At 45.4% G+C, this 22,627-nt stretch overlaps 1 protein-coding gene across 3 annotated transcripts in view; it reads left to right on the top strand.

Moving 5' to 3' along the window:
* Positions 1-2,926: 2,926 nt before the first annotated feature.
* lnx1 (ligand of numb-protein X 1) overlaps positions 2,927-22,627 on the top strand; it is an 83,852-nt gene continuing 64,151 nt past the window's right edge. Inside the window, exons 1-2 of one of the 3 annotated variants that reach the window (XM_020492759.2) lie at positions 2,927-3,295; positions 12,104-12,622. In XM_020492759.2, the coding sequence (XP_020348348.1) occupies positions 3,255-3,295; positions 12,104-12,622 (560 nt within the window). In that variant the 5' untranslated portion in view covers positions 2,927-3,254. Of the gene's footprint in view, positions 3,296-12,103; positions 12,623-18,317; positions 19,009-22,627 lie in introns of those variants that run through there. The other 2 variants (XM_031833508.1, XM_031833510.1) reach the window with 2 other exon arrangements.

Genomic DNA, 22,627 nt, shown 5'->3' with positions numbered 1-22,627 from the left:
ATTTAAACACAGAGACACTTACACAATCAAATGTGATGTATAGATGCCATTCTCAAATTCCCGTGAATTGGTTTTGGTCATTAAACTCCACTCAATGGCTGGATCTGTTATGTAAAGGACCTGGAAATCTGCATAAACACTTAGAAGTTATTTGATGCTTTAAACAGATGCACTTGTGGAGTTTCTGCTGCGATTTTGCCAGGTGACAAGATTACTGTGAGGTTGCACGATGGTTGCGTGCCAAAGTGTCTATTTTGATGTTGCCTGCGCGTGTGTGTGTGTGTGTGTGTGTGTGTGTGTGTGTGTGTGTGTGTGTGTGTGTGTGTGTGTGTGTGTGTGTGTGTGTGTGTGTGTGTGTGTGTGTGTGTGTGTGTGTGTGTCCGTGTGTGTGTGTGTGTGTGTGTGTGTGTGTGTGTGTATGTGTATGTGTCCATGTGTGTGTCCGTGTGTGTGTCCGTCATCTCTGAAGATTTCCTTTGTTTTGGTCTGTTTTGATGGGGGAGGATTTTTGATGGATTTAGAGGCTGCAGTAAATAAAATTAGGTTTCTGTACCATTTCTGTCCTACTTATTTGGCACCATATTACTTACTGGTGCTTTGTGGCATGATAACCCTACAGTACACGCCAGAGGTGTGGACTCGAGTCACATGACTTGGACTCGAGTCAGACTCGAGTCACAAATATGACGACTTTGACTTTAACACCAGTGACTCGTGGCATGACTTGGACTTGAGACTTATGACTCGACCTGACTTGATACCCTCCTCAAGCCCAAATATTAAAAGTGATGCTATTAAAAAAAGTGTGCAGCACATCAACTCTTCATTTAACGGATTACAGTTTGAATCGGAGAGCAGCCAATCAAATTGTGCCAGCTGAGGAAAAGTTGCGCGTGGCAGTGCAGAGAGAACGTCGGCTGGTGAATTCAGATGGAGCCCTTGGAAAGATGATACCCAAAATGATTATTTCCGGATATAAAGACGACGCTGTATCAACAAAAAACAGATTGCAACTTGCATGTGGGAAGCATGTGGGAAGAAAATTACAGACGGAGGCGCAACAATTTCCAACGTTGTTCGATGTTCGTGGCTACAACTGGCTAGGCAGTTGGTAGCCTAAATCCTGCCTGATGTTACTGCTGTTCCTAAAACCATTGACATACATTAGCCTACTGTAACCACACAGAGTGTGTGTGTGTGTGTGTGTGTGTGTGTGTGTGTGTGTGTGTGTGTGTGTGTGTGTGTGTTAAGGTTTGCAATCCTCAATAGTCTTTCTCATGGCTACCCATGTATTTCCATGGAAATATAAAGTTTATTTGGAAAGTAATAAATATATAGATATTTTTTAAAGCATTCATGATTTGTGTAAATGTAATATACTAACTAATACACTAACTACTACTGACTACTACTAACTACTACATTTGACTTGAGCACATTATGACTTGTTTAGGACTCGAAACTCAAAGTTTAGGACTTGAGACTTGACTTGATACTTGACGGTCTTGACTTGAGAGTTGACTCGGACTTGCCTGTCTTGACTTGGGACTTGACTTGGGACTTGAGTGCTAAGATTTGAGACTTACTTGTGACTTGTACAACAATGACTTGGTCCCACCTCTGCTACACGCGCGCACACACACACACACGCACACACACACACACACACACACACACACACACACACACACACACACACACACACACACACACACACACACACACACACACACACACACACACACACACACACACACACACACACACACACACACACACACACACACAAGCACAGGTAGATGTACACAGGTCGTTTTTTAAAGCACAAACATGCTTATTTTTATTTAATCACACACCCACTTCCATTAACTTAAGGGACTCCAGAACGGGGAAGCTGCTAAAAAATACTGACTGCAAATTGTGTGACTGAAGGATAAACTTTTGCCTGTCCAATGCCAGGCCTATTCCAAATGCTGTAATAAAAGAAAACATTGACTGGCTAGAACATACAATAGAAGTGAGTGGGGTTTTAATTATCCCAGGGCTAGCAACTAAAGAGCCTTCAGCAATCTCAGTCAATTATCAGATGTGTCATACTCTGACTCACGATTAAATACATCATTAAGTCTCAAGTCTCTGTCAGTCTGTCTCACTGTAACACCTGTAGGTGGCTCATGTTCTGGGTTTACAGAGAAAACTGTGATGTAGGCTATGCACGAAAACCACAACAGAAACTTAGGATAGCAGTTGTTTTTTACACTCTGACACACATAGACAGGTAATTTTGTGGGTTGAAAGAAGGAACTATTGTCAGAAAGCAGGAAAACCACAACAAAAACACCGGAAGCTGTCCAACCCCCTGGTGTAATATCTGTATTCATCTGCGTTGCACACACACCTCAACACACACTGAAGTATTGTTGTCTAAGCCTTAGCCGTATGCAGTCTGTCTCTGGTTAGCATAGCTGCCATTGTGTTATTTGCTTCAGATTACGAGGTGATGATTTGCCTTGTTCAGGAACATGCTAGAACAGTGCCTCTGTAGCACAGTAGTGGCCACGTGACTCCAAGAACAGGATTTTGTTATGGTTAGTCTATGTGTGTTATGTGTGTTATTTCATGTTGTGTGTAGGTGGTATGGAGCCCTGTCCGAGCCTACCCAGCACTGGAAACTATCTGTAATATCCCTCATTATCTGACAATAAACAAAAGATTTCTCATCTTGGTTGTGCGTTAAGTTTTATTTCCCCCCTTGCTCCCCCACCCTCCTCTTTCCCCTAGTCTCTCACATCCTCCCTCCCTTCCTCCCAGAGCAGGTTTGGCCACTTCTCTGTTTACCTCTGTTCTGGCCCTGCCCGTCTCTGCCACTTCCTGGTCACCTGGACCAGCTTCCTGACGTGAGCAGCAGGCTCTGGGTCGTCACAGCACACCCAAAACTCTCTGACTCTCTGTTCTGTCCTGTTCTCTTTCCCAGAATTCTCACAGGACGGGCAGCCAGCTAACATTTCCGGCTAAACTCCACCAGCCAATCAACAGACGCTGTGACCGGGGCAAAGTCCTTTGTCAGTTCACCTACCTACTCTCTTTCTCCCTCCTTCCCCCTCTCCCTCTGTAGCTCTCTGACAGCTCTAGAGTTACACCTTATTTCCTGAGTATTACCTGTCCAGGTGAAGCTGCTTTGCCTGAAGTGAACATCGCTCTGTGAGTCCTGCAAGCTCTTGTGCCTGTAGTCGGAACTGTACCGACTGTACTGGATGTTGTATCACTGTTACTTGCTAAAGTTTGACTTGCTACAGTAAGTAGGAGTAGTCTACTTGACAGTTTGTCTATTGTCTCATACGTCTGTCTGTGTACTTTTAAGAGATTCATTTGAATCCTGCTTGCATTGCGAGTTTGTGTCTGTGTGAGTGGATGTCAGACACGTTCTCTCCCTATGTTTTGCCTGTGTCTGTAAGTGTCTGTAAAGTATCTTGTCCATTCTATCTGTGATCAGTGACCTGAACGTCTGAGTGAGAGTAACTATGTGCTGATCCAGACAGACTCTGAGCCGTTAGAGCCGCTCCAAAGAGCTCCATGGCTGCCTGCTCCTCTGCCCTGCCCTGAGCTCTGTTGTCCAAGACTGGGCAGTCAGATTTAGAGGTCTGGCTCAGAGAGAGAGAGAGAGAGACTCAGCACCAGATCTGTGGAGATGTCTAATAGACACTCAGATCATAGAGATAGAGAGGATAGACAGAACTTTGATGGACAGGGTGTAGATGTTTTATATTTGTATTTGATATATTTGTATATCTGGGAAGCCTCTTTGCTCGTATCTAAGTTCTTTGGTACGGGTGCTTTTAAAAGTAGTTGTACATGTAGTAGGCTTGCGTTCCTTAGATCTCGATCACCTGGGTAGATAAGGATGAACTGACTACTTATGAAGACTTTAATTCCAAAATGTCAGCCAGTTTTTCACATTTTTCACATTTTTCATCAGAAAATGATTGCTTATGGGTGTTTAAAATATTGCTGTTGAATTAATTATGAAAATGCGTTTTTTTTGTTTTGCAAAACACATCCATTGTTTAGATGCAATGGAATGTTCGCATCTTGTATATTTGACTGAGATATGTGGTTGTCTCACCTAGATATCTTAAGATAAATGCATTTAATATAAGTCGCTCTGGAAAAGAGAATCTGCTAAATGACTAAAATGTGAAATGTAAAGGTTTTACATACAGGTCTCATATTACTGTATTGAATTATTTTTGCGAAAATTTTTTTTAAAATATTGATGTCACAAATGTAGAATTTGTACACTTATTTATAAAGAATGTAGTTATTTCTTACATTTGACTATGTAAAACCTAGCTGTACTACGTATTTCTCAGAGTTAGGCGGATACAGTATGTAGCATTCTGCTTAAAACATGATTATTGGTCTCTCTGAAATGAAACCATCAAGTGATAGATTTTAAACAAATACGTGTCTGTCATTGAAAAACCCAATGCCATGATTAGATAGTGAAAAAACACACCAATCTCTTTCATAATTTCTTTAAACAACAAAAGCTAAATGACAAACATTTCTGAAAATTGATGTATAGCGTTTTTTTGGAATGGAATCTTATGTACACATATTTAACACATATTATGTTGCATAGGCTAACCTACATCCTTCATGGACCAAATGTAGATCTCATCCTATCCATTACAAGTGTCAAGTACTTTGCCTGTGTTGTGTACATACACTCGATATTTGTGTGCATACACTTCATATGTGTCCACACTTCATACCAAACCATTTGTATAGTATGGGTTTCAGTTGGCAGAGTGTGTTTACAGGGTGTGTGTGCATGTGTTCATTGTATCTTGCGCTCAGTACGAATACATTTGATCTCATCCTGTGTATTATCGTATTCCCATTTTCTCTGTGCAGTCATTATGAGTAGTCTCCTTCTGTGTCCCTTAACCTCAACATGTCATGATTATCTGCAGTGTGACACATTAATTATTCATTTGGTTCTTATTATTCAACAGCTTTATAATCACCAGGGGCCTCATTTATAAACGTTGCATAAGCAGCAATATACCCCAAAAACATGCGTGCGCCAGTTATTTGGCGTGAGAATGTCCTCCACGCAAACTTTAGACCTTCAGTAAGCACATTTTTGTAGTTGTTGAAGTATCGTATTGCAAACAGGCAAGTAAGTATCTATGATATGATGATAAGCCTATAAAAAAAAGATAAATCATAATAAAAACATTTGTCTTTAGTGAGAAAAGCAAAAATCGATGTGTTTTATTTTTGGAATCTAAAATAATTATACATCGGAATCTATTTCCTATTTATTTTGTTTTCATAACCATTGCAGAATAATTCCTCACATTTTCTGGCTGTTATGGGTTCATATTACAGAAGTAGCAATACCACAAATGACCATGCGCATGTCTCGTTTAATTCAGCCTACGAGCCTAGTAAATAGATAGGTTATGTATTCAAGTCTTGCTGTATGCAGTCCCATAGGCAGTGCGGTTTATAATACACAGTTGAATTTAACCGGTGGACAGACAGTTGACATTTTACATTGACGTAGTTCTATGTAGGCTATGCTACCACTGTAGCCTAAGTATAAAATCAAATCAAGATCTATTTATACAGCACATTTCAGACATGGAATGCAACACAATGTGCTTTACCGGAAAAAAATCTGGTAAAAACAGAAATATTTACTACAGAACAAACACAAGAGGATAAACAACAAAAGAATAACAATAAAAACTGAATGACTAAGAAGCACCCTGAGGAATATCAAAGCTAAAAAGGTGTGTTTTAAGATATCTTTCAAAAATGTCTTCTCTGGCAGGCTATTCCAGAGACTGGGGGCATAATAACTAAAGGCTGCCTCTCCATGCCTCTTGGTCCTAGGCAATCGTGGATTGATTTTAAAAAAACAATAGAATAATCTTAAAAGGAATTGTAAATGAATTGTAAATGAATTGTAAATGAATTGTAAATGAATTGTAAATGAATTGTAAAACTCACAGTGTAGAGAACTTAAAGCCGATGTAATGTGTGGTCTCTGTCTAGTCTTGGTCAGTACCGATGCTGAAGTATTTTCTATGTTTTGCAGTTGACCAATGGCATTCTTGGGTAGACCAGACAGGAGAGCATTACAGAAGTCAAGTCTGCTTGTAATTAGAAGCATGGATGAGTCTCTCTGTACTAGCCTGAGAGAGAAACGGCCACACCTTGGCAATGTTCCTCAGGCAGCAAAAAGCTATTTTGGTCACATTCCTAATGTATGATCCAAAATTGAAAATCTAAAATAATTCCCAGGTTTTATACTTGGTATTTTATCTTTATTGCCAGTGAATTCAAATGTGCATCCAGATTCTCTCTCTTTGCTTTGGTTCCAACATTAACAATCCTTGGATATCCTGCAACAATTGGTTGTTGAAGAAAATTGTATTCATGGAAATTCACTACAAAGCTGTTTAGCTGGAGGAAGTTGTGAGCCATCCAAGTATTTAAATCACTAATACAGTCTAATAATGTATCCATGTAGCTAAAATCTTCTGGTGACACAGAAATGAAAAGATGTGTATCGTCTGCGTAGCAGTGAAAATCATTGCTGTGTTTTCTGATAATGCTGCCAAGGGGTAGCATAAATAAATGGAACAGTACTGGACCCTAAATAGAATTGGACCCTAAATTGAATTCAAACATTGTGCGCCGACGGCTCCAAAACAATTTGCCTTATTTTCTATTTTTGAAACTGTCACAGTCATTTGCCAAATACAGCAGAAGATGAAAACATTCCGCCAACACCTCCGAAAAACATTTGATAAAATGTGCCATTGCTCTTTCTTTTAGAAACTGCCGTGGCCTAATTACGATAGTTCCAAATTAGTTCCAGGTCTGATTGATAACGGGAAACATGTGTATGTATGGCATGCGCCGAGTTTATGTGTTAAATTTACGCAACGGTTATAAATGAGGTCCCGGGTTCCTACTCTGAGCATGTGTGTTTTGAGGAGAAACATGGGTCTGTGGAATGTTTTACCTCTGAACAGCTGTGCCTTCCCCTCCCTTTCAGACAACACACTGAGCCTGCAGGCCTGCTGTGTGGACCTGCATGTGCTAGGGATAACATACCATACCCTACCTATGTGCACTGATAACTCCTTGGAGAACCAGGCATACTTTAGTTGAAAAGGCAAACCGTAAATGGAACCTTCATTATGATCACTGTAGCATCCATATTGTGTTAATGCGGTGCTATTTCACATGACATACACCATGTCAAATGATACTCTGACCCCCGCATGTGCTCTATGTGCCTACTGTTTGTTTCAGGGTGGGTGTGGGACAGGACGTGTTTGTGACGGAACTTTAATTTGTGTGCTTTTGAAAGGTTTGGATTTGTCAGGTCAATCCAGGGTCTTCGTTTCCATTATTATAGGAGCATGGGAGCATGGGACGCATGGGAGCTACACACTAGTATACGGTAGACATTAAAATGCTGACACAAACACACTCACCTTGTTCAAAGAGTTGTTTTTCAACCAGGGCCGTAAGGGAATGAGCTGAGTCGGCATTGGGTTGGATGATTATTAGCTAATCAACTCGCAGAGTGTCACAGGATCATTGGACAAACACAGTAACCAACATGCCTATGAGAGAGTTTCTGTGCACTGTATGAACGTCTGTGTAATGTGCCTTGTGTGTGAGCCGTTCTTATCCATGAGCCATTAAATGGGGATTTTGTCTCCTATGAGCGGTTCTGGCCTCTGTCCACATTTACTGTTCTTTCCTTACAACTGCAAAAATAGTCAAATATCACACAGCGTGACATAAAGTGTGTGGATACCTGCTTGTCGAGCGTCTCTTTCTAAAATCATGGGCATTAATGTGGAGGCTGTCCCCCCCTTTGCTGCTATAACAGCCTCCACTCTTCTGGGAAGCCTTTCCAATAGATGTTGGAACAATGCTGCCTTGCTTCCATTCAGCCACAAGAGCTTTAGTGAGGTTGGGCACTGATGATGGGCGATTATGTCTGGCGTTCCAATTCATTCCTAAGGTGTTCAATGGGGTTGAGGTCAGGAATCTGTGCAGATCAGTCAAGTCCTTCCACACCGATCTCGACAAACCATTTCAGTATGGACCTCGCTTTGTGCACGGGGCAATGTCATGCTGAAACAGGAAAGGGCATTCCCCAAACGGATGCACAAAGTTGGAAGCACAGAATCATCTAGAATGTCACTGTATGCTGTAGCATTAAGATTTCTCTTCACTGGAACTAAGGGGTCTAGCCCAAACCATGAAAAACAGCCCAGAACATTATTCCTCCTCCACCATACTTTACAGTTGGCACTATGCATTGGGGCAGGTAGCGTTTTCCTGGGATCTGCCAAAACCGGATTTGTCTGCCAGATGGTGAAGCGTGATTCATCACTCCAGAGAATGCGTTTCCACTCCAGAGTCCAATGTTGGCGAGCTTTACACCACTCCAGCCGATTCTTGGCATTTTGCATGGTGATCTTAGGCTTGTGTGCGGCTGCTCGTCCATGGAAACCCATTTCATGAAGCTCCCGACCAACCGTTCCTGTGCTGACGTTGCTTCCAGAGGCAGTTTGGAACTCAGTAGTGACTGTTGCATCGGAGGACAGATTATATGTAGTGCTGCGGGCTTCAGCACTCGGCGGTCCTGTTCTGTGAGTTTGTGTGGCCTACCACTTCGAGGCTGAGCCAATGTTGCTCCTAGACATTTCCACTTCACAATAACAGCATTTACAGTTGACCAGGGCAGCTCTAGCAGGGAAGAAATTCACTAATTTGAAGGGTTGTCCACATACTTTTATATACAGTATATAGTGTATGGACATAGATGTGAATCCTTTTCTGCCATCATTCAGAGCTTTTCTCCCTGAATGTTGGGCAAAGGTTACCTTGGCAACACAAATACCTTGTCACTTGAAATTGGATGACGCTACTGTCTGTTTTTTTAACACAAACAGCACTTTCTCTTTCATTAAAACATGGCGTGAACAAAAGCCAATGGAGAAAGTCCAAACAGACTGATGACTTTATAAGGGCTCTGCTTAATTGATCTTTCTTATTAATCCTGAAGGCCTGGTAATTGGAAGGTGAGGTTATAAACAGGGCTTTAGCCTGGTCACGTTTCAGCCTGTCATGGCTGTCAGTTGTGTGTCACTCAATGGCTGTATATATGAATGGACAAAGCCATTGATCATGTGACACTTAATTCCTTTGTGAGACTCAATAGAGCACTGAAGCCAAATTAAGTCGGTTAAGATGCAGTTTGAGCAACTCCAGGAAGTGATGTTGCAGGCTAGCTCAGTGCTGCCCCCTCTCATTGCGTAAGTCAAGTTGAAGGCCGACCGGGGTACTGCAGGCTGCCATTAGCAACTCAATTATTTTATTTATTTATTTTACCTTTATTTAACCAGGCAAGTCAGTTAAGAACCCATTCTTATTTTCAATGACGGCCTGGGAACAGTGGGTTAACTGCCTGTTCAGGGGCAGAACGACAGATTTGTACCTTGTCAGCTGGGGGGTTTGAACTCACAACCTTCCGGTTACTAGTCCAACGCTCTAACCACTAGGCTACCCTGCCGCCCCAGGGCGGGTCCCGGGTTCCTACTCTATCCTTATAACTTCTTCTGTCTACGATTTTAAAATAAAAGGTTCAAGGACATACATCTGGTGTGTTTTTCTCAAGATGCATTTATTTACCTGAAGATTGACCACGAAGATCACATTTTTTCCATTCACTGTAACGGGGATCCTGTTTCCTGTTAACAATGCCTGCTGTAGCCTTGAACTTCTGTGGCTTCATTTAGAGGGGGCAAGAATTCTCCCCTGGTTTCACTTTCTTTTCCGCAGCAGGTTAGAGCAGGCTGGGTTGGAGCTCCTCGGTGGTGGTTTTGTGAAGCCATGTTGTCACTCAGGATTAACACTAATGAGCTCTGGGAGGTGCTCCCTGGACACAGGTGTGTCCCCTTCAAATCTGTTAGTGAATGGAAGCTTCAGAGATTTTACTGTTATATGACACAAAGGATTAATGAGTTTCAGATACAGAGGTCTCTGTGAAAGAGAGACGAAAGAGAGACAAAGACAAAGACAAACAGAGACAGAGAGAGATAGTGAGAGAGAGACAGAGAGAGATCATGCCCTCCTTTTGCTCCCTCTGTCCGTCTGTATTGAGATGAAAGCTTCCCCTCCTGAGAGAGAGAGACAGAGAGAGAGAGGGAGAGAGTGAGAGACAGAGAGAGAGGAGAGAGAGAGAGAGAGAGAGAGAGAGAGAGAGAGAGAGAGAGAGAGAGAGAGAGAGAGAGAGAGAGGGAGAGGGGAGAGGGGAGAGAGAGAGGGAGTGAGAGAGAGAGATAATATGAGAGAGAGAGAGAGAGAGAGAGAGAGAGAGACTGAGAGGGAGTGAGAGACAGAGAGAGAGAGGGAGTGAGAGAGAGAGAGAGAGAGAGAGAGAGAGAGAGAGAGAGAGAGAGAGAGAGAGGGAGACAGAGAGAGTAAGAGAGAGAGAGAGAGAGAGAGAGTGTAGCAGGATAATGCAGTCACTTCATCACAGCAGGGAGCTTTAACTTAATTATAGTACTGTTCAGACTGCTGTTATTACCACGGTCCTCCTCCCAGACACACACAGCAAACAAACAGAGCTTTGATGACTGCCATAACTCATAGCTTTCCTCTTAGGCCACTTATGTAAGCCAAGGTCTGTGTGTGTGTTCACAACTAGGTGATGCGTATTGCATCCGTGTTTATGTATGAGTGTTTCTGGGTGTTAGTGGGCATGTTTGTTAGTGTACAGTGCACATTGTGCACCATACAGTCATTGGTGTGCATGTGTGTGTGTGTGTGTGTGTGTGTGTGTGTGTGTGTGTGTGTGTGTGTGTGTGTGTATGTGTGTGTGTGTGTGTGTGTGTGTGTGTGTGTGTGTGTGTGTGTGTGTGTGTGTGTGTGTGTGTGTGTGTGTGTGTGTGTGTGCGCAGTTACTGAATGCCGTCTGTTACAGTCAGGTGTATCACCTTTGGAAGGCTATTGAACGTGTCATGGAAAATGGCTTAGTACCTTCTGGGTTCCCACCTGACCCCCAACCACACGCAAAGATGGAGAGGTGTGCTATAGGTTAAAGAGGACCCTCACGCCAAGTTCTCACACACTATAGGCAAGGTTATCCCTTATACCGCATGGTGTAATTTATGCTCGATTAGTCACTGTACATTGCAGTACATGAGCATTGATGCTCAGTGTGTGAAATCTGTGTTCTAATTCTAGGGTTAAAACCCAATAAGGTTAGTGGATTTCAGTCAATGTCAGACTATGTATAACATAGTCAGCCAAAGTGATAGCCAATCAGGCGGGACGACCCAAGAGTTGCTCCAGAAAGAGGGGCCATAGGGTTGCCAACAAGATGGCCGTTGCCAGGGTGACGTGGTTCCTGGATGCCAGTCGTCTCTGCCCATCTGTTCAGGGCGGCGTGCCAGGCGAGACCGCCTGACTCGGAGATGACGTCGTGGTTCTGAGCGCTGTCTCATACCGTACATATTATGTCCCACACGGAACACACGTCCTGAATGTGAATGCAATGTGTAGCCAGAGAAACAAAGGGGTTCCTCAGTGCTTCGATATCAGTCTTCTCTGCCAGAGGAGAACAGACCAATGAAAAGGAGTGAAATTAGAAGAAAGGACTGCTGGTGTTTTTTATTTAACTCAGCATGTTAGTTAAGAGGGAATTCATATTTTCAATGTCAGCCTAGGAACAGTTGTTTAACTGCCTTGTTCAGGGCAGGACAGAATTTGACATTTGTCAGCTCGGGGACTTGAGCTTGCAACCTTTTGGTTACTAATCCTACGCTCTAAACACTAGGCTACCTGTCTCCCGCTCTCACAGTGGCCGTGATTCCTGCTCTATGTTTCACTGCTGAGGGTATGTCTATGTGTGTGTGCCTGTCTGTCCGCCTGCTTGTGTGTCTATGCAACGCCAAGTTCTGTAGCTCAGCTCAGAGAACACTGACATTATGAACACTGTCACACCCTTCCAGCTTGATCCAATATCCATGCCTCTCTCTGTCTCTCTGTACAGCACCATACCAAGCCCCCCTTGTCCAAGAGCCCTCTTCATGAGTAGCCAGGGGGAGTTTGATTTGGCTGAGGGGCCTGATGTTGCCATGGTGATGGCGATGGCACCAGCACCCCCACAACAACTCCCATCACCTGCAACGATTGGCTACGGCGGTTTGGAGTCCCCTCCCCCGGAGCTGTGCCAGGCATGCGGCCAGAGACATCTCCTTGAGGAGAACCATGAGTACCTGTACCGAGACGAGGTGGACGATGACCTCATCTGTCACATCTGTTTGCAGCCGTTTATCAGGCCGCTGGACACGCCCTGCGGACACACCTACTGCCAGGAGTGTCTGACCAGCTTCCTGCTGGAGAGTGACTTCTGCCCCGTGGACCGTACCCATCTCATGCTGCAGAACTGCCGCAAGTCCAGCCTGCTGGTGCACAAGCTACTGGACAAGCTGGCCGTGGCCTGCCCCTTCACTGACCACTGCACTGATGCCCTGCCCCGGGGGGAGATGGAGGGACACATCAAGAACAGGTAGGTCTCGTACCTCCATCATACCCACTATGTACTATAATAACACATTACCCCAACACACCTTAACCCCCTGCACTGATGCCCTGCCCCGGGGGGAGATGGAGGGACACATCAAATCAAATCAAATCAAATGTATTTATATAGCCCTTCGTACATCAGCTGATATCTCAAAGTGCTGTACAGAAACCCAGCCTAAAACCCCAAACAGCAAGCAATGCAGGTGTAGAAGCACGGTGGCTAGGAAAAACTCCCTAGAAAGGCCAATACCTAGGAAGAAACCTAGAGAGGAACCAGGCTATGTGGGGTGGCCAGTCCTCTTCTGGCTGTGCCGGGTGGAGATTATAACAGAACATGGCCAAGATGTTCAAATGTTCATAAATGACCAGCATGGTCGAATAATAATAAGGCAGAACAGTTGAAACTAGAGCAGCAGCACAGTCAGGTGGAAGTTGAAACTGGAGCAGCAGCATGGCCAGGTGGACTGGGGACAGCAAGGAGTCATCATGTCAGGTAGTCCTGGGGCATGGTCCTAGGGCTCAGGTCCTCCGAGAGAGAGAAAGAAAGAGAACAGGTAGGAGAAAAAGTTAGAATCCCAACATGCATGTCACCACTGGAAGACTACCCCTAAACACTTTTACCCACAATCCACTGTAAGAGTGTTCCACACCCACAGGATGTCTGCAACATAAGTCTTCCTAAACACAGTTAGATATTGCAGGGACAACAGAATGCATTCAAATGAAATGTGTCTTCCGCATTTAACCCAACCCCTCTGAATCAGAGAGGTGCAGGGGGCTGCCTTTAATCAACATCCACGTCTTCAGCACCCGGGGAACAGTGGGTTAACCGCCTTGCTCAGGGGCAGAAAGACAGATTTTTACCTTGTCAGCTCAGGGATTCAATCCAGCAACCTTCCAGGTTCTGGCCCACCGCTCTAACCACTAAGCTCCCTGCAGCACCCATAATAACTCTTGCATATCATTTGTGTTCTGCTTTCCCCATCTGCTCCTCTCTCTCTCTCTCTCTCTCTCTCTCTCTCTCTCTCTCTCTCTCTCTCTCAAGGCTCGTAACGTTGTTGTGGTACATCTGTGTTGACCTCCATTTAACATACACACTTAACATCCCCACCCCCACGTCCCTATTGTCCCTGTCCCCACCCCCTCCAGTCCCAGAGGGGGAGAGCGCACTTCCTCACCCAGGTCCTTTCATCTGAACCAGTCCTGTTTATCATTATAGAGTCAGAGGTTTGGCTGCTCATTGTTCAGTGTCTTGGCTCCTCTCTTCATTAGCGCTCGTTAACACTCTGCTAGCCTAGAGGCCCACAGGATAATTATTAAATAACACCCGAACTATACACTGGGACTGTGCAACAATGTGTTTCCCATAAAGTGATAGTTATGCTATCACTATCTCCTGAGCCTGCAATCCCCTCAAAGTTCACCCCCTTTCTCTTCCATTCTCCCCTCCCTCTCCTTCTTCAATCTTCATCCTCTGGTGTCCTGTCACTCACGCCTCCATCCTCCATGTCTACCTCTCCGTCTCGTTCATGATGTGTGAGTGTGATGTGGGTGGGCCAGGGGTCTCTGGGGGCCAGCTCCTCTCTGGGAGGAGTCACGAGGTGTTACAGTATCTATCTGTAAGAGGGGAGAGGCTATGCCCTGGGGGAAGAGAAGAGACTCTCTGGCTCATCCAGCCTGATACACCCGCCTCATAAGGTCTTTGGTTTTGTTCTCGTGGTTTGGCACTTTTTTGGGGTTCAGTGTTTGTGGTCCTGTGTTTGAGGTTGTGTTTGCGGTCCAGTAATTGGGGTCCTGCGCTTGATGTCATGCAGGGTTGCGTGTTACGTTTATGATGTAGGGTTTATGGTCAGGTGTTTATAGCCTGTTTATCTTTTCAATATGCATTTATAAAGGGCCTTTCCCAGTGAAAATATGTTAACTATTTGTACTTGGCTTTTTAATGTGTTTCGTTGCAGTGCTTGTGTTGACGTTCTTGTACTTGTCTGTTCATGTTTTGGTCAGGTCATTGGGTTGTCTGCGTGTTCAGGCATTTGTGCATTGATTTCTTCCATGCTTGGTGTTTCTGTGCCTGTAGCATGGTGTTTCATGTCTTTCAGTATACGGACATGCTGTTCCTTTGGGGAGTGCTGTCTATGTAATGTGGGATTGGAGGGGGATTTGTCTAAATTCAGATTACCGTGCAAATGTCAAGTAAAGAACTCTGTCAAAGCATGAGATGAACGGGAAATTAACAAATCCCTTTGCATGCCAGTGAGTTTGTGAGTATTGAAGAGATTTAGGTCCTTGTTTTGTGTTCTTACGTGGGGGCATCCCAAATGGCTCACTGTTCCCTATATAGTGTGCTTGACCAGAGCCCTATAAAGGGAATATGGTGCCATTTCAGACACAGCCATGACCCAGTGGACATGAAATAGATTTGGTTCTTGTCTGTCCATATGCATAGACAGTAATAGGAAATGTATGCTTTAATGCATGGATCTATGTGTGTGTGTGCTTACGTGCAGGCCTTTGTGTGTGTGTATATGCTGGTGTTGTGTATATGCTGTGGTTGTGTATATGCTGTGGTTGTGTATATGCTGGGGTTGTGTATATGCTGGGGTTGTGTATATGCTGATGTTGTGTATATGCTGGTGTTGTGTATATGCTGGGGTTGTGTATATGCTGGTGTTGTGTATATGCTGGTGTTGTGTATATGCTAGGGTTGTGTATATGCTGGTGTTGTGTATATGCTGGTGTTGTGTATATGCTGGTGTTGTGTATATGCTGGTGTTGTGTATATGCTGGTGTTGTGTATATGCTGGTGTTGTGTATATGCTGGTGTTGTGTATATGCTGGTGTTGTGTATATGCTGGTGTTGTGTATATGCTGGTGCTGTGTATATGCTAGTGTGATGTAAGTCCACCTGGCTCTGTGCCAGCGGGCTGATCTCTGATCTCTGCAGTGACAGGTGGCCGTTCTGTCCCTGACCTTTCTGACCATGTCACTTCCTGATGTGTGTGTGTGTTGGTGGCGGGGGGCAGATGGCAATATTGAGTCGTGTCATTTTAGCGTCCAAATACATTGTATGCAGCCGGTAACACATCCTTATCCCTCATGGACCGGTTCGGCATTTTGCATTCAGCCTGCGTAGGCTTCGATTACCTCCTGAACTTTATTTAATGGCGATAATCTATGATCAGAATTACTGTTTTACCTCAATTAGCCAAAAAATCCCTAGTTTGAAAGCAAATATTTTCCTTGAAGCTGTGCTGCCGCATTTTCCCAAATTCACCCAATTCAAGTTCTCGCCAATTAGCTTCAGCCCTTCACCATTTGAGTGACAGAATTTCTCAGCCCCATAGCAAAATGTGTAGAATTTCAGGAAATCAGCTTTAAAACAGCAACAAACAAAAAACTATGCGGCCAAGATGAGCGCCTCTAAAATGTTGATCACCGACAGCCATTGGCCACGCCCACTGCCACGGCCAACACCTAAGCCCCATTTTGATCCAGAAAAAAACCCTGTACTTTACTAACCTCTGCTCTATTGGTTCGTCTAGCCTCAACTAGTCTCCTTCTGGAAGACTGGGATTGAGATCGAAAACTGAAGAGGAATAGAAATAGGCAAATATTCTTAATATGTGTGTGCGCGTGTGTGTGTGTGTGTGTGTGTGTGTGTGTGTGTGTGTGTGTGTGTGTGTGTGTGTGTGTGTGTGTGTGTGTGTGTGTGTGTGTGTGTGTGTGTGTGTGTGTGTGTGCGAGCGCGTGTGTTTATGTTTGTTTTTGAGTGTGTTTGATGACTTATTTGGGCCAGACTGGTTTCTGCTTTCAAACTGCATCCTGTGACAATCCAATTACATTACATTACATTACATTTCCTGCCAGCCCGTGGCCTTGTGTGGTTCACACTGCTCACACCACAGCCCAGAACACACAACTAAACACACACGCATATATTTACACATTAAATATTTATTGGGATGGGCTATTTACACCAGTTAAGTGCCTTACTCCGGTGCACCTTAAGACAGGACTTCACTGAGACTACTCCCAAACCACTACTAAGGAGAGGAGAGGAGAGGAGAGGAGAGGAGAGGAGAGGAGAGGAGAGGAGAGGAGAGGAGAGGAGAGGAGAGGAGAGGAGAGGAGAGGAGAGGAGAGGAGAGGAGAGGAGAGGAGAGGAGAGGAGAGGAGAGGAGAGGAGAGGAGAGGAGAGGAGAGGAGAGGAGAGGAGAGGAAATGAATGGAATGGAATGTAAAGGAGATGTTAGATACTCTAGAGAGATTATGAAAAACAAAGATGAAAAGAGGAGAGTGAGAGAGGGTAGCTGTAGAGGAGAGAATCAATGTTGGAAAAAGGGGCAATGAAATACATTGGGAGAGGAATTGAGAGGAGAGAGAGACTAAATGTGAGACGCTGCAGACTTGAAGTGTTATGTGATATCATGACTGGAGATCAAAGTTCTCTCACCATCATCAGTCACTCCCTCTGGCTCTCTAATTACTGCTAAAGGAGAGAGGGATGAAAGAGAGGAGGGAGATGAGAGCAATGAAAAGAGAGAACAAGATGTAGAGTGAGAGAGAGAGATCGACTCTGAGTATACAAAACATTAAGAACACCTGCTCTTTCCATGTCATAGACTGACCAGGAAAATCCAGGTGAAAGCTATGATCCCTTATGATGTCACTTGTTAAATCCACTCCAATCAGTGTAGATGAAGGGAAGGAGACAGGTTAAAGAAGGATTTTCAAGCCTTGAGACAATTGAGAAATGGATTGTGTGTGTCTGCCAATCAGAGAGAGGGTGAATGCAAGACAAAAGATTGAAGTGTCTTTGAAGTGGGTGTGGTAGTAACTGCCAGGCGCACCAGTTCGTGTCAAGAACTGCAACGCTGCTGGGTTTTTCAGTTTCCCATATGCATTGGAGTCAACATGGGCCAGCATCCCTGTTGAACGCTTGTGACACCTTGTAGAGACCATGCCTCGACGAACTGAAGGTGTTCTGAGGGCGAAAGGGGGTGCAACTCAATGTTAGGAAGGTGTTCCTAATGTTTTGTACACTCACTGTGTGTATTTAGCCTGGTAAACACTCCCAACAAAAGTCTGCTAGGACCTGCGCTTATGCTACCTTACGGTGCCCTCATCACTCCTCTTTATTCACCATCCCCTCGTTATCCATACCCAGCCCCAATCTCAAGATATCAAACATGGTCCAGCCTCTCTCATCCCCCTGTCCCAACTCACACACCCCAACAACAATTTCCCTGAATAAATCGATGGGCGTCTGACCACTGGTTTGGTTCAATGAAGAATTATTAGAACAGTAAACTCCCCTTTGTAAACTCTCCCACTCTGTCAGTCTGTTTCACTCCATTCAGAAATAACAGGCTTCTCCTGTATCTCTGTAATGAATATTGATTTGGCAGTGTGTTTTTCCTCTCCTCTCCCCTTCTCGTTTTGTGTTTTTTTCTACACATGTAGGTAAGGTCTTTGGAGCGATCAGACCAATCTGCTGCCACCCATCTTTAAGGGGGAGGGGTTAAGAGTCAGCCGACCAGCGTATGTGCAGGCAGGAGGAGGTTAATGCAGTAGCTGTGTGTGAGTGTGAGGGGGAGAGGTATTGTGACCAATCAGAGAAGCATCGGGTGCCCCCCCCCTCCCCCACCCTTGGTTTGGTCTGCTCCATCTCTCCCTCTCAGTGGTTCCTGCTGCAGTATAAGTCACAGGCTGCGCTGTTCCCTCTGACACATACACGGAGGGAGACACACACACACACACACACACTCGTACGAGCGGAAATCCTCTTACACGTCGCTAGCAGATTAAAGCCTGCACATCTCAAATCATATTCCAAATGTGCCACCTTCCCCTGGGTATCCTCCCTCCTCTTCCTCCTCCTCCTCCGCCTCTTCATCCTCTACCTCCGCAGGACTTCTCCTCTACTTCTGTTGCTGCTTCTTCTTCTTCTTCATCCTCTGGCAGCTGGCCCACTCGCCTCTGCGGCTGAGATGACCACACAGCCTGCCTGAGGGAGAGAGAGAGAGACAGGAGGAGACAGAAAGGAGAAAACGAGGGAAGGGGGAAAGAAAGAAGAGAGGGAGTCATTTCGTCCTGAGAGCTACTCTGAAGAAAGAAGGGGAAAAGGGAGAGGGTCAGCACGGCCAGGCTCGGAGAAGAGGAGGGGGAAGTGGAGGAGGAGGAAGTCGGGGGGGAGAGAAGAGAAGAGCGCTCCGGTGCAGAAAGAGAAAGAGAAAAGAGAGAAATAGAGCGAGAGAGAGCTGACTGTGTATCAACCATGAAAGCTCTACTGCTGCTGGTTCTACCCTGGCTCAGCCCAGCCAACTACACTGACAATGTGGGCAACCTGCACATCCTCTACTCTGAGCTGTGAGTACTGTACCACTGTCCCACTCAGCATAGACCTGCTGCATCCTTTCACTTCCATAACATCACCCCATCACTCCCCTTCACCAACGGCCCATACAGCCCTGTAGTGTGTGTCTGTGTGTCTGTGTGTGAGCGTACATGCGTTTGTGTATGCCTGTGTGTGTGCTCGTTTGCACGCATGTGTCTGTGTGTGTTCTTTTAATCTGACTACAAAGAGACTGTACGGCGCTATGGCCATTTGTGGGGTTATTGACTTGGGTAGTGGCCATTGGTTGCCGTGGCAGCGGGATGCGGTTGACATGACAGATATAGAGGTTTGTGCAGACAAGGTCTGTTTGGATGTTCGAAGGTAGCACTGCAGCATGGCAGCACTCTCATCAGGACTGCAGGATGTGTGTGTGTGTGTGTTTACTGTATGTGTGTGTGTGTGTGTGTGTGTGTGTGTGTGTGTGTGTGTGTGTGTGTGTGTGTGTGTGTGTGTGTGTGTGTGTGTGTGTGTGTATGTGTGTGTGTGTGTGTGTGTGTGTGCGTGTGCGTGTGCGTGTGCGTGTGTGTGTGTGTGTGTGTGTGTGTGTGTGCGCGTGCTGTCTATTGATCAGTAACGAAATGTGTACCTGTGCATGCCTGTTGCTAAACGCTTTGACTGTCTCTGTATGTGTGTGTTATTGAGTTGTTTGTGAGGCTTTTACATGTGGAGGACATACCTTTCGATACCTGGGTGCCCTTTGATTCCTGCTCCATTCTACCTGTTCACTGTGTGAATGGCCATATTCATGAGGAGCACTCCAGGCAAAACAAAGAGCAAACACTCGCTATATCCACACAGAGAACACAGTCATCGCTAGAAACAACACAACAACACAGACATTCACCGCCGCCACAATGATTCAGAAAGATAGATACACAGATAACGACGATAACGACAAACAACACCCTCTGGGAGGAAGAAAACACTCCCAGAGACCATTCATTCAGTCATAGTTCATATGAAACACTTTGACACCATGGCAACAACCGTCTCATCCAGCCAGCTGTATTCTTCATACCGAGGAGCAGGTGACGATCTCGCCTCCTTCGTTCCCTTGGCTCAGATTCTCATTTTTGAAAATAGACACCATCCTCCCTGAAGTAGCCTAAACACGTATTGTGTCTGCATAGCGACTGTTCGTTTTAATTGTAGGTTTGTGTGGTGTGTGGGCTGTGCAGCTGAATCTTATTGGTGAAACACATTTCTGTCTGTGTGTTTCTAAGTGTGTCTATATCGGTTTAGTCTTTCTGAGCGGGAATGCTGTTTGACTATGTGGCCATTCGTTCTCTACGTAGTCATTTTTAGTCTTCAGTCTTTCTGGGAATAGTCTATAGTGGTCCTTTGTATGTGTCTCTGTCAGTGATATTGGTTATATTCAGTAGACTCATTTGAAGCCTGGGGCTCACAGATCTATAAGCTGGGATCCTGCTATCCTCTCCAGTCCCCGCCAGTCTGACGGAAATGTCCCATTATGCTGTATGAATACAGGGAGCAATGCAAAGCTTTACAAATCCTCCCATTCCATTATGAGGATGCTTTATTGAGTGGAGCTTTAGCTCCTGCAGACACTCAGATCCCATATTGGACAGACATGAAACCTAAAGAGATAGGGGGGAGGGGAGAGGGGAGGGAGAGAGAGAGAGAGAGAGAGATGGCTAGAGAGAGAGAGAGAGATGGCTAGAGAGAGAGAGAGAGATGGCTAGAGAGAGAGAGAGAGAGATGGCTAGAGAGAGAGAGAGATGGCTAGAGAGAGAGCGAGAGAGATGGCTAGAGAGAGAGAGAGATGGCTAGAGAGAGAGCGAGAGAGATGGCTAGAGAGAGAGAGATGGCTAGAGAGAGAGAGAGAGATGGCTAGAGAGAGAGATGGCTAGAGAGAGAGAGAGATGGCTAGAGAGAGAGCGAGAGAGATGGCTAGAGAGAGAGAGAGATGGCTAGAGAGAGAGAGAGATGGCTAGAGAGAGAGAGATGGCTAGAGAGAGAGATGGCTAGAGGAGAGAGAGATGGCTAGAGAGAGAGAGAGATGGCTAGAGAGAGAGCGAGAGAGATGGCTAGAGAGAGAGAGAGATGGCTAGAGAGAGAGCGAGAGAGATGGCTAGAGAGAGAGAGATGGCTAGAGAGAGAGAGATGGCTAGAGAGAGAGAGAGATGGCTAGAGAGAGAGAGAGATGGCTAGAGAGAGAGCGAGAGAGATGCTAGAGAGAGAGAGATGGCTAGAGAGAGAGAGAGATGGCTAGAGAGAGAGAGAGAGAGATGGCTAGAGAGAGAGCGAGAGAGATGGCTAGAGAGAGAGAGAGATGGCTAGAGAGAGAGAGAGATGGCTAGAGAGAGAGAGAAAGATGGCTAGGAGAGAGAGGGCTGGAGAGAGAGAGATGGCTAGAGAGAGAGGAGAGATGGCTAGAGAGAGAGAGAGATGGCTAGAGAGAGAGAGATGTCTAGAGAGAGAGAGAGAGATGGCTAGAGAGAGAGAGAGATGGCTAGAGAGAGAGCGAGAGAGATGGCTAGAGAGAGAGAGAGATGGCTAGAGAGAGAGCGAGAGAGATGGCTAGAGAGAGAGAGAGATGGCTAGAGAGAGAGCGAGAGAGATGGCTAGAGAGAGAGAGAGAGAGATGGCTAGAGAGAGAGAGAGAGGGAGAGAGAGAGAGATGGCTAGAGAGAGAGAGAGATGGTAGAGAGAGAGAGAGAGATGGCTAGAGAGAGAGAGAGAGAGATGGCTAGAGAGAGAGAGATGGCTAGAGAGAGAGAGAGAGATGGCTAGAGAGAGAGAGAGATGGCTAGAGAGAGAGATGGCTAGAGAGAGAGAGAGATGGCTAGAGAGAGAGAGAGAGAGAGAGAGAGAGATGGCTAGAGAGAGAGAGAGATGGCTAGAGAGAGAGAGAGAGATGGCTTAGAGAGAGAGAGAGATGGCTAGAGAGAGAGAGAGATGGCTAGAGAGAGAGAGAGATGGCTAGAGAGAGAGAGAGATGGCTAGAGAGAGAGAGAGATGGCTAGAGAGAGAGAGAGAGATGGCTAGAGAGAGAGAGAGAGATGGCTAGAGAGAGAGAAGATGGCTAGAGAGAGAGAGAGAGATGGCTAGAGAGAGAGAGAGAGATGGCTAGAGAGAGAGAGAGAGAGATGGCTAGAGAGAGAGAGAGATGGCTAGAGAGAGAGAGAGAGATGGCTAGAGAGAGAGAGAGAGATGGCTAGAGAGAGAGAGAGAGAGATGGCTAGAGAGAGAGAGAGATGGCTAGAGAGAGAGAGGGGACGAGAGGTAAAAAAAGAAGAGGAGAGGAGGAGAGAAGGGAAAGGCGAGAGAGGTGAGGGAGAGGAGGGGACAGTAAAGGAGGAGAGGAGAATGGAAATAGAAAGCAGGGAATAGAAGAAGGGCAGAGGAGAGGAGAGAGAGCAGGGGGAATAAGAGGAGACAGGAGGGGTTAAGGTCACTTCCATCTGTCCATCCATGCGTATGGCTGCCTTAGCAATGGGAGACTGAGAGGCTCATTGGGAGCACACTCAGTATGTGGGTCATTGCAATGAATGATGGTTTGTAAATACTACGAATGCTTTCTCTCCTCTCCTCATGTGTGTGTTTCTGTGAGTGTGTTTGTGTGTGTGT

Source organism: Oncorhynchus kisutch, linkage group LG10 (assembly GCF_002021735.2).
Source record: "Oncorhynchus kisutch isolate 150728-3 linkage group LG10, Okis_V2, whole genome shotgun sequence".
In the NCBI taxonomy this organism is placed as follows: domain Eukaryota; kingdom Metazoa; phylum Chordata; class Actinopteri; order Salmoniformes; family Salmonidae; genus Oncorhynchus; species Oncorhynchus kisutch.
The sequence above is the reverse complement of the archived record's forward strand: the minus strand, read 5'-3'. Positions and strand labels throughout refer to the sequence as shown.